Source organism: Leopardus geoffroyi, chromosome C1, assembly GCF_018350155.1.
Source record: "Leopardus geoffroyi isolate Oge1 chromosome C1, O.geoffroyi_Oge1_pat1.0, whole genome shotgun sequence".
Classification (NCBI taxonomy): Eukaryota; Metazoa; Chordata; class Mammalia; order Carnivora; family Felidae; genus Leopardus; species Leopardus geoffroyi.
The window spans coordinates 43,091,503-43,103,576 of NC_059328.1; the positions used below are offsets into that span (position 1 = coordinate 43,091,503).

Sequence of the window (12,074 nt, forward strand, 5' to 3'; positions counted from 1 at the left end):
CAATAATAACGGTGATGAAGCTCCCCCCATCCCCCTGCTGCCTCCTTCGTCCATGGTGACTGCTGGAGTGGGTTGGGATGGCCCGACTGGCTGACTGCAGTCCCCCTGCAAAGCCCCCTGTGGCCACAGCCCCTTCCCCACACACACACTCCCAGCCATATGCAACTCTGCCCCTTGTTAGCCAGGCAGCCTCCGGCAAGTGGCCAAACCCATCCTGGCCTCAGTTTCCTTCTCTCTATTTTTTTTTTTTTTTTTTTTTTTAGTTTTTTTTTTTTTTTTTTTCAACGTTTATTTATTTTTGGGACAGAGAGAGACAGAGCATGAACGGGGGAGGGGCAGAGAGAGAGGGAGACACAGAATCGGAAACAGGCTCCAGGCTCTGAGCCATCAGCCCAGAGCCCGACGCGGGGCTCGAACTCACGGACCGCAAGATCGTGACCTGGCTGAAGTCGGACGCTTAACCGACTGCGCCACCCAGGCGCCCCAGTTTCCTTCTCTCTAAACGGGGATCCGAGACTGCGCTGAAGATGAGAGTCACAGTGGGCGTGGCTAGGCTTTGTTCCTTCTGCAGCTCAGGAGGAAGCTCAGGACAAGCTCCAGGACAGGTTGGCCGCGTGGGGAGTACGAAAAGGACAGGGCGGATGGCCTGGCCAGGGAAGGCAGAGGCAGCCGCGCAAGGAAACGAGGGAGCCTCCTATCTTGGGCCAGGGTTGCTCTTGCTCTCCCTTTCTCTCTCCCTTTCTCTCTCTCTCACGAGGAGACCGCTAGCTCTGTTGCTAAGAGACGAGGAAACTCAGTTATCACCAGCCACAGCCCTAGACAGGGACAGGACGCAGGCCTCCACTGTCCCCACCTCTGCATCTGGGGCAGATGTGACCCCTGAGGAGTGTGACTTGGGTGTTCACCAGCCCTACTCTCCTCCACGTGCTCCCCCCTCCCAACCTTTTGTCTCAGTTTTACTCTGCTGAGGCTCTGCCTCGGGACCCCTGGGTCCTTCCCCGCCCCCTTCTCATCTCCTTTTTAATTTAACAAATGTCACGGAATGACCTGCCGGGTGTGAGTTTGCTTTGAGGATTAGGGCCTGGAAAAGAAATCACGGAGAGACAAAGCCCTGAGTGTGGGAGGCGGGCCTGGCGCTTGGGTCTGGCCCTCTGCCTCACCCCTGGTTGCCCCTGCTGCCACCCACCCCGCCATGGAGGCCAGGGCTCCTGGGTTCAGCCAGCTCAGGGCAGAAGAAAGAGCAGGGGCCTCAAAGTCCTGGCTGGGTAGTCTTGCACAAGTCTCTCAACCTCTCTGAGCCTCAGTGTCCTCTTTTGCAAAGGCTGCTGCGAGGAGAAGATGAATTAATGCACACTAAGCGCCTAGGACACAGTAAACATGTAATAGGCTCCTGCTGTTACCAGTACTGCTAGAATTATGATCAGAACCCTCCAGAAAAATTGTGTGTGTGTGTGTGTGTGTGTGTGTGTGTGTGTGTGTGGCAGAGAGCCCCCGAGGATATGCTCTGGGTGCTTCTGGGCAGAGGCAGAAGGGCTGTTTCTAGCTCCCGATGCTCCAGGAGCAGGGCTCAACCTGCAAGAGGCCTGTGAGGAAGTTACCAGAAACTAGCACTGGATACACCTGGCTCTTTGCCAGGGGCCCCCCAAGGGTGTGGCAGAAGGTCGGTGTGGAGTTGTGTCTGACAGATTGCCTCACTTGAACCTCCCAACCTCCCAGCAAGGAAGCTCTGATGAGGAAGCCGAGCCCCGCCCCTCTCCCCAACCCCAACCCTCCCCACATGCAGCCCCCTCCCTCAGCCCTAGGGCCAGGACTCACTGCACGTGGTCTCTGCCTCATCGGAGCCGTCGGGACACTCCTCCTCGCCATCACACTTCCACCTCTCCGGGATGCAGTGGCCGTTGCCACAGGTGAAGTCGCTGTCCGCACAGGTCTTCTTGGCTGCGGGGCAAGGAAAAGAGCGTGAGGCGCCTGGTGGGCACAGGTTTTTTCAGGATACAGTCAAGTGGCACTGGGGTGCCCAGGATGTGCTCTGTCTGAAAGCAGGACCCCATGACCTCCCACCAGCCCACCAGGCCACGGAGTGCCTCGCCTACCAAGAGAGGACAGGAGAGAAACGCTTAGTCATTCCCCAGGCGTCTGCTGAGCGCCAGGTGGAGGCAGGTGACGCCTGGCCCTGCCTGCAAGTTCAGGAGCTCAGGTCCAACAAGGGTGACAGGACCCATCCACCAAGGGACTGCCTGTTCCCCTGTCATATTCCTCTTCCCCCAAAGTCCAGTTCCACTGCCACCACCTCCAGGAAGTTTTCCCCCATCGCCGATGGCAGTTACAGTCACCCCTTTAGCCATTTCTCAGTCCCTTTACTGGCCTGTCCTGCTCCCCCCAACCAGGCCCCTCTGGAAGCACCAGGGAGCTGTTGCTAATGAATCCTAAAAGCAAATGATTACTCTGAGACAAGATTAATGAGGTATGTTCTGTTTGGAGTGATGAAAAGAGCATCTACTGGGTAAGAGACCCAAATCAGTCTCCTAAGAGTAAGAGGCACTTAGACACTCTGGAAGGGAGGCTCCACATGGGGGTCTGAATCCCGGCTCTGCCTCTCTCTATCTGTACGACCTTAGGGGTGTTACTTAACCTCTGAGCCTCTGTTTTCTTAATGGGAAGAAGAAAACAAAAAGGCTCTGAGGAGGAGTGACAAGCTACAATGTGTGAAGCATATGGAAAGAGACCCTGGCACAGAAGGTGCAGTAAGCAGCAACTACTGCTGTTTTTATGGTTTCAGCCTTAGTTCGAACAAGCTAAGGAAACAGGTGTTCCGTGCCCTCGCAGGGAACTTATGTAGCAGGCTGAGATCTCACAGCTGGTAACAAAACTGGGATAAGAAGGCAGGAACATGGTTTGCCTTCCTCCCTCTACTGTCCCTCTACTGGCCTGATGTTCCTCCAGGGTAGGGATGCTGTCATATTCAGCACAGGACCCAACTCAGGGTTGATCTCAGTGGGGACAATGAACTGTATGGGAACAAGGCTCCCACACCTCCAGGGCTGGGACTCACCTGCTCCCAGGGACGCTTCTTCCCAGTGACCAGCGACCAGCGTTGAATTATGTAAATCCTCCCACAGGCCCTCTGGCTGCCTCTGGGGCCATGCAACTGCTCCGCCTGGCCTGAACAGCCTGGCAGGGATTTGGGGACAGACCCTGGGTCTCTTGAATCCATTGTATTTCTGCCTTTCAGTGGAATCCTTGCAGTACATCTGCATTCTGAGATGAATTTTTTTTTTTCACCCTTTCTTTAGAAGAATACCTCTGTCTGTGCAGGGCTAGCAGAAACTAGAGGAATCAGTCTACCTACAGATTGGGCGGAGGAGTGGGGTCTGAGGCCCAGAGAGGGAAAGGGGCTGGCCCAGGGAAACATAGCAAGACAGGGATCAGAACCACCTCTCCTGGGGCACCTGGGTGGCTCAGTCGGTTAAGTGTCCAAGTTTGGCTCAGGTCACGATCTCATGGTTCATGAGTTCAAGCCCCACATTGGATTCTGCACTGACAGCTCAGAGCCTGGAGCCTGCTTCAGATTCTGTCGCTCTCTCTCTCTCACGCTCTCTCTCTCTCTCTCTCTGCCCCTCCCCCTGCTTGTGCGTGTGTGTGCGCTCTCTCTCTCTCCCCCCAAATAAATAAACATTTTAAAAAATTTAAAAAACGAAAAAAGATGGGGCTCCTGGGTGGCTCAGTCGGTTGAGCATCTGACTTTGGCTCAGGTCATGATCTCACAGCTCGTGGGTTCGAGCCCCGTGTCGGGCTCTGTGCTGACAGCTTGGAGCCTGGAGCCTGCTTCCGATTCTGTGTCTCCCTCTCTCTCTGCCCCTCGCCTACTCACACACTCTCTCTCTCTCTCTCTCAAAAATAAATAATAAACATTAAAAAAATAAAAAAAAGTTTAAAAAAAAAAGAAAAAGGAAAAAAGAAAGAACCACCTTTCCTGCCTACCAGTCTGGGTCCCCAAGCAGCCCTCCCTGAGACCCGCACCGAGGAGCTATTGTGGGTAATAGATACCAACGCCACGGCCTGAAATAAGTACAATTACAAACCACAGCACGTGGGGTATTTTGTAACATGAACACCAGAACATCCCTTCCACAAGAAGCTCAGCGTCCACAGAAGAGAAGAAATGTATATACCAATGTCTCCCTCATCCTGTTCAAACCTTCTCCAAGTGCATTCTGTGTGCCAGTCTCTGTGCTGAGGAAATCTTGACACAGAAGTGTTAAGTACATGCCCAAGGTCACATCTGAGTGGGAGCAGGGCCACAATTTCACTTCAGTCAGATACCCCTCTACCTTACCGTGGCTCCCCAAACAAAACACTCAGCAGCATCAGATTTGGAAGACAAGCCTCAAACTAGGTGGGAAAAATCCCATGGCAGCTTTGGCTTGGCATTCAGTGAGGCTGCCTCTGTGCCAGGCTCTGCACTGAGCACACAGAAGAGAAATCAGCCCAACCTGCCCCCCGGAAACTCAGTGCGGGTGAAGAACGGGCAGAACCCAAAAGAGCAAGGTCAGCTTGATGGAGAAGGTGATAAAGGGGCTCTGTCGCTGGCCTGGACCAGCCAGACACTATCCAAAGACCCTTTCCTCCCTCCTTGCTGGGAGCCTGGGAGCGAGCTTGGCCTCCCACGGTGTGCCAAGCCCTGAAGGCACCTGGCAAGGAGACCAGGGCAGCCAAAACACCATCATAGTCCTGAAGGGCGGCCTTGAGACCAAACAGGCTCAGGAAGGAAGTGGCAGCCTCAGGAATGGATGTCTCCTGGCATGTTCTGGAGAACAGATTTGTTCACTGTCCTGACTGGTTTGGACATTTTTCACCCTGGTGCTCTGGCCCGGCACCTTTCACCCAATGTCCCAGTGACTCCTCGCATCTATCCTGGTAGTGCTGTTAATCCCATTTTACAGAAGAGGAACCTGAGGCTCAAAGAGGTGAGGGTGGTAGGTGGCAGAAATGGGATTTTAATTCCATGAGCCAAAGCTTGAGCTCTTTCCACAGGCTCTTTCTAAGGCCCTCAGGCTCAGAGGACCCCAGAAGAGCAAATGCAGTGTGATCAGTGAAATAAATAGCTCTCGGGTCCCCGGGGCCACAGGACAAGGCAATGAGGCAGATCAGGCACACAGATGAAGTATTCCCTTGGAATGTGCCCAAAAGTGTATGCCAGAATAACTGTGGGCTTGCGACAATCTGTCTCTGCTAATGGACCACCCTGGGGAAACTGAGGCAGCATGACCACTTTCAGGTTGGGGACCAGATTAAATGCCCTAGTGGGCCACATCTGTAACCACATGGAAAGATTTGGAACGAGAGCTGAGACTGATTGCTGGCATGGCCCCCTCCTCTCTGGGTGACCTTGGGCAAGTTCCTTCCCTCTCTGGGCAAGTGAGGGGTGGGGAGGGTGGCTTTCCCATGAAGCACTGCTACAAGAACAAAAGGCAAAAAAGGCTCTCCCAGGGGATCCCAGCAAGCATCCCAGTGTTGGGTCATTCAGTGTAATGAGCCCGACAGTCCTCGTCAAGAGGCTACATCAGCCCTGCCAAGGCATGCCCGTCAGAGCAAGCCATGCCAGACCCCCATTCCTAGCCTTGGCTCCAACTCCCAGGGTGATTCCCCAGCTGGGCTTGAGGCTGTGGCTCCCTGTTTCCAGGGATTTATTTCCTTCCATGCCAGTCTGCCCCTTGGACAATGCCCACCTCTGTGAGCCCCTGTCCTCCACAACCCAGGAGCTGTACATAGTCATCCAGGGTCTGCGACATCATAATCTGGTGCCATGGCAACAGATGGGCCGCCACAAAGGATTTGGGATTCCAGAGGGTGGCGGGGAGGAGCTGACCCCAGGGCAGAGTTGGGGAGAATGGGAAATCCAGGACAAAGGAGGGAGGCGTTGCTACTTATAACAAGAACACAGGCAGAGGAAAGCATCAGACAGTCCATGGTCAGACAAACTATACTCTGCTACTTGGGCTGTGTCACCTTTCGCAAGTTACACAACTTCTCTGAGCCTCACTTTCTTCACCCACATTCGTAGCTAATATCCTTGCTTCGCCACACACACAAGGCTGTGGGAAGCAAATGGGCTGAGGATGAGTATCAGAGCATTATAACTGAAAAGCGTAAAGGTGCAAGTTTGAGGCGTGGGAAGTCAGCAGCCCCAGCTGCTGCGTGTGTGTGACATCGGGTCCATCAGTCACATAGGGCCTGCCTCCTCATTTGGAAATGGAGGTGTGGTGCTGACTGAATCTTAAGTCCTGCTCAACACCCAGAGTCTATGATCTTGTGCAATTATTATGATCACGCAGCGCCTCCCAGCTTCCCCACCCCCGGAGGCCTCCTTCCCTGAGACAGTTAAGATCCTTCCCACTGCTGTTCCCCACCCACGCTCATCCAGCAGCCCCAGTGCAGACAGGGGGCTTCAAAACAAAGATCGGTCAGGGCTGCCAGGTGGAGCTGCTTGGTGTGGATTCCTCTTGGCGATCAGTGCTCTGTCCAGGCAGAGCCCAGGGTCTCCAAGGTCCCTCCCTCTACAACTCTCCCATTCTGTAAGGCAGAAAACCAAGGCCCGGAGAGAGGGGGCTACTCAAGGTCACAGCACATGTTTGTGGGAAGGCTGCACTTGAGCCCTGATGTATTCTGACTCTGTGGCCAGGAAGCCAGGGGGTGGGTCACCTGACCCAGCCCAGGCATTAAAGACTTCCCGAAGGAGGGGACTATGTTCAAGGAAGAGGAGTCGGCCAAACCACCCAAACCGCGGGAGTGAGGAGAGCGACAAAGGGCATTCCAGGAGGTGGGATAACGGCCTGGGGTGTGGGGGAGCCAGCAGAATGGCAATCTGGGGCAGGAGAGGAGGCAAGTGGCAAGGGACCTGGGAGCTCTACCATGCCAGCACCAAGCTGCCCCTCAGAGGCCCAGCACAGGGCCTTTACTTTCTCTGAGCTCACCCAGCCTCTGCTGAGCACAGGGGCCTACTGCTTCGCAGCCCACAAAACCCATGGCTCCAAACTGCCGGGGCTTCCTTCAGGATCTGGTGAGACTGTGCGAGACGGATGACTGGCCCCTGGCAGAGGAAGAGAGAGGCAAAGGGGCGGGAGAGCAGGGGCAGCCATCCACCCAGATGTTTGTGAGAAGACTTGCTATTTTCCCCCTTGGAGATGCATGACCCCCACTGGCTTACTGAAGGTCCTGAGAAGGCCTGCAGATATCAGAATGACTTTGTTTCCTCCCACACTTCCCAAACCTGGTTAGCCAAGGGACATCCTTTGCAGGTGCCATTGTCTATTAATTTTCCAAGAAACAAATGGGCCAATAAACGACACCCGAGGGCATACTGCTGCAGTGCCAGCCCCTCATCCTGCAGATAAGAAGATGAGGCCCGGGGAGGGGAAGGACTGGCCTATGGTCACACAGCAGAGGCTGGTACCCAGGCTTCTGTCTCTGGGCCAGCTCCACCAAGCCATGAAAAAAAGGAGAAGGTATTCACAGACACTTGGCCGAAGCTACGGGAAGACCCCAGTCCTCAGAGCGGGGACCTACCTGTGCAGAGAAGAGCAGGAAAGGGGGGAATTGGGACCAGGCCACATGGGACACGTTGATGAGAGAGATGTCAGGGATACTGGCCCTCAGGTTTCTGCAGACAGGCTGTGGGCCCCAGGGAATATTCTCTGAGGGCAGAGCAGAGACCCATAGGCAAGGTGGATTCCAGCTCAACACGATTGCTGAGGCACTTGGGTCAGTCCCTTCCCCTCCCACGGCACAGAGGGACTGATCTGTCCCCATTTCCTCTCCCAGGCCTGGACCAACACCGGATAGCTTGGCTCCGGCCCTGCAGCCCAGCCCTAAGGCAGCTGGGCCCCTTGTACCCGGGTCGGGGAGATGAAAGGGCTGCTCCCCCCACAGTTACACTACTGCAGAGCTCGCCAGGCCCCAGCATTGCCAAGACAACCGCTGCCAGCAGAATGAAGATCCGGGGTGGGGGCAGGGGGCGTGCCAGCCCGCCCCTGGCCTACTAACCTGGCAGGCAGATTTAAATGACAGCCCAGGAAGCTACTATTAAACTGTCACCCCAGTCAACGGGACGACAGACCCGGAGTGTTCTCCGGCTGCAGCAACAACACAGCAGGAGTGAGAGGGGGAGGAGACGGTGGCCCAGAGCAACCTGCACCCCCTCCCGGGAGGCCCCCGTCTGCCTGCCCAGTCACCCGCTGGCCAGAGCCACCCTCTCGGGCTGTGGCGAGTCCTGGCATGGAGCTGCAGCACAGCACAGGGCCTGGAAAACTTTATTTTGAGGCACAGGAACCCTTTTACCAAGTGAAACCCCAACATATAAAACAGACAAAAATAGAGGAGCAGTACTTACTGGAAAGAGGGTGAGGGGAGACCCCATCGGCTGTTTCCCCATCATCCCCTGGGCTCACAGCCCATCCCCAGCAGCACTGGGTTCAAACCCCAACCCCTCCCCGGATGTGTGATGCTCCTAAGAACCCTCTGTTTAAAGACTCCATGGGTCTAGGTGCCTGGCTGTCTCAGTCTGTACAGCATGATTCTTGATCATGGGGTCTTAAGGTCGAGCCCCATGTTGGGTGCAGAGATTACTTAAAACTAAAATCTTAAAAAAAATAAAGATCCCATGGGTCTAATCTAACATTTAGAACAGCTTCCATGGATTTAAGATTGTAACTCTCTAAGGAGCCAAGGTTCTAAGCACATTGTGATCTGCTCACGCTCAGCCCCGTGACGGGACTCCAGGACAGTTATAGCATGAGTCACACAGGTCCATAAGCTGTGGATGGCCTCCAATTCCATCCTTGCAAGGCACTGTGTCTCTCAATCCAAGCGTCCACACGCTGACAATCAGACTCAAGGCTCTAGGCGGTGCTGGAAAGGCAAATGGTTCCCACAGTGTCCCAACACCCACGAAGCGTGGTGGGCGGGGCTTGGCTCCCAGCTTTGTGCTGCCCAGCAGGCTCCAGGGCCTGGGGCCACCATCATCCATCAGCAGGTGACATCTGAGTGCGGTTCTCCCCCCCCACCCTCTGATCCCACCTGGGGAGAAAGAGGAAATGAAGCAGCAGCAGGTGCTGGGGGGGCCGGGAGGGGCGGGCATGTGAAGGGCTTGAAGGAAAAAATGAAAGAATGGAGCAGTGAGCCTCAGAGGACCGCTCTCTGGTGAGGGCATCTTTGCTTTTAAATTGGGCAGTTTCCCTTAAGATTTTCCAGGTTCTCTCCTCCTGTTCCAACTCACTACACAAAGAGGCTGCACATTTCTTAACCGGTCCAGATCATAACACAAAACCAAAATACAAGGTATGGAAATGAGGTGTAGAAGGTCGGGAGGTTGGAGGTGAGACTGGATGAGAGGCAGCCACAGAGAGGTCTTCTTGGAGGAGGTGATTCCCCAGCAGGAAGGGGGCAGCTGAGGGATGGCTGAGGGGAATACAGGACCGGTGGAGTATCCCACGGTCGACTGTGGCCAAGGACACAGACGTTGCTCATGAGCTGTCCACACTACCTTGTTTTAAAATGGAGAGACAGGGTCTCCATACTACCCTCAGCTGGGGGTCCTTGGAGGGGCATGCCATCCACTAGGTGAGGATGGAGAGGGAGCTCCAGATCGGGAGAGGGGCTAGAGCAAGACTTCCTGGCCAGACTTGAACCCTAGCCCCTTCTTCCCCAGTCCAGGGCTCTTGCCTCAACATCCTTAGCCCAGGTGTTCACCTGGATGCACACCAGTGCTTCCCCATCATTTCCTTCATCTCAGTGATCGCCCCACGCAGGGTCTGGAGCCAAGTGGGTGCTCAGAGAATATCTATGGCCCCACTCCTCTGATGGGCCATGTGACCTCTTCCCACTCTGCACGTCAGTTTCCTTTGTGAACAAATCTTTAAGGACACCCTCCAGCTGAAATTCTGGGCCAGTGACTCTATGACATAGGTGTTGCTGCCCCTCCAAAAGGATCACCTGGGACTTCCCACAGCCGAGTCCCTCCTCTGGGCCCCAGCACATCAGAGCTGCTCTCAGAAGCTGCCGGCCACCCCGGCCCCACCGTCACCAAGGGAGGTCCAAGCCCTAGCTGGGGTATGTGGGACTCCCTGTCGCCACGGGGAAGATGAGCGTCTCCGAGGGACAGACGACAAAGGGGTCTAACTGTCACAGTGATTTGTGGACACAGGAGGTATTGAGCCAGTGACAGCTGTAGGGGGTGGCGGAAGATGGGGGTGGGGGAGAGGGGAAGGGGATCTGCAGGGGTCCTTGGCTGGTGCCTGCAAAAGGACCAAACATTATAAGAGAGGTGCTGCTTAGATGATAAGGTGGCACTCAGCTCAGGCCCCAAGCCCTGGCTGGTCCCACCCTGGATTTGGGCCACCCACTTGGCACTGGGATTTTAGGGCCCAAGGAAACAGCTGGAGGGAAACTCATGGCACCCTCAGAACAGAAGCCTCCAGAGGGCAGGAGGTGTGGCTGGGAAAGCCTCTATGACCACCAGCCAGAGTCCTGCCTGGCTCCCAGCGGCATACTGTCCCTCCAGTCAGATGGGAAGCAGAGAGCTGGCCCCAGTGGGGACTCAGCCTCCTCTGACCAGAGGACTTTCCTGTCTAACCCCAGCCAGGCCACCTGAGCTGGGGATGCACAGCTCTGCCTCCCTTGGGCAGACTTTGGAGCCTGCCAGGGCACCCACCTTCTGGGCCCTGTTCTCCTGGCACCAGCAGCGCCCTGCTAGAAAGAGAAGCAGTTCTTCTGCCTCTTCCTCTGCGGCTGAAGAAAAGGCTCCAGATCCCACTCCAGCCAGGCTCGGCCCCCAACAAGCTGGGTGGCACCCGACAGACTGCTCTGGGCTCCACTACCTCTACCCACTTTGATTTTAAGTAGGAAACCTAGGGCTCCCCAGGGCAGAACTCTGCAGCCAGGGGTAAGGAAGCCAGGCCAGAGGGGTCGGAGAACACACAATGGGCAGGCACCGCCTCAGGCAACAGCCTGCGTTGGGCTTGCTGGTGGTCAGGGAGTGAATGATGGAGTGGAGACCCCTGCCTGTCTGGGAGGGGGGCAGTCCCTCCACCCACCCCTCAGGCAGTCAGGGCCCTGCCCCTGCAGCAGTGTTGATGCAGCACCCTCTGCCTAGCAGGCAGTGGCTGAACACCCTGGGAAGCAGCCCTGGCTAAGTGGAAATGCAAATGCTTTTGCCAATTAGGCTGCTAGGAGAAGCACTGCCCAGGAGGTCCCCCACTGGGCCATCCTGGTGACAAATGGGCAGCACATCTCCCGTCTCTGGCCTGGGGGTCCTGGCTGTATTATGTGACCTTGCCTACTCAGTGCCTTCTCTCTTTCTCCATGACATGGCTGGATTGGATAAGAAGATCTCTACGTGCTTTCCTTCAGAGGTATGGTGTCATCCACCACAAGGCCCAGAACAAGGCTGATAGATAGAGGGAACTGTGGCTCTGTCCCCAGGCCCCCTAAGCCACTCCTGTGGCTCCAGGTGGGGGGCGATAAAACCAGAGCCAGTAGCCATTGTCCTGCTGAAGGCCTCTCTGTAATCTGAAAGCCATCTTTCTTTCCTTGTCCTGCCAGGTTCCCATCTGCCCCAGGAGATGACCAAGTGTCTCAGTAGGGTCCTCACGGACACCTCAAGCTACACTGCTAGTTGCTCTGGCCCAACCCTGGCTCCCATGGGCTTGCACATGCACTCAAAGGTCATGGGCAAAACCGTGGGCTTCCCTCTGGCTACCTTTACTCGTGCAGCTCCACCAGGCAGGAGGTGCTTCTTCTGTCTCCACCCGGCAAACTCTCCCCACTCCTCAACACTAGCTCAAGCATCTGCGGTTGATGGGGTCTGACAATGCCCTCCACCTCCGATAAGGCAGAAAGGAGGGGAGGCCCAGCCTGGGGTGCCAAGGGAAAGCATTCACAAACTCCATTCCCACAGGCTGCTTATCTGGCTGCCATATTTTTGGCAGGCTAGATCTGGGCAGTGCCCGGAGCACGCCCTTCCAGGCTGCACCCACCTTGGCAGTCAGTGACGAGTTGAAGATCTGCAGTCCTGCTGG

At 55.7% G+C, this 12,074-nt stretch overlaps 1 protein-coding gene across 8 annotated transcripts in view; it reads right to left on the bottom strand.

Annotated features, from left to right (window-relative positions):
- The window catches only part of LRP8 (LDL receptor related protein 8), a 79,329-nt gene that overhangs the window by 41,580 nt on the left and 25,675 nt on the right, over window positions 1-12,074 (bottom strand). For all 8 annotated transcript variants that reach the window (XM_045477454.1, XM_045477456.1, XM_045477455.1 and 5 more), the window contains exon 3: window positions 1,816-1,938. In XM_045477454.1, the coding sequence (XP_045333410.1) occupies window positions 1,816-1,938 (123 nt within the window). The remainder of the gene's footprint in view (window positions 1-1,815; window positions 1,939-12,074) is intronic.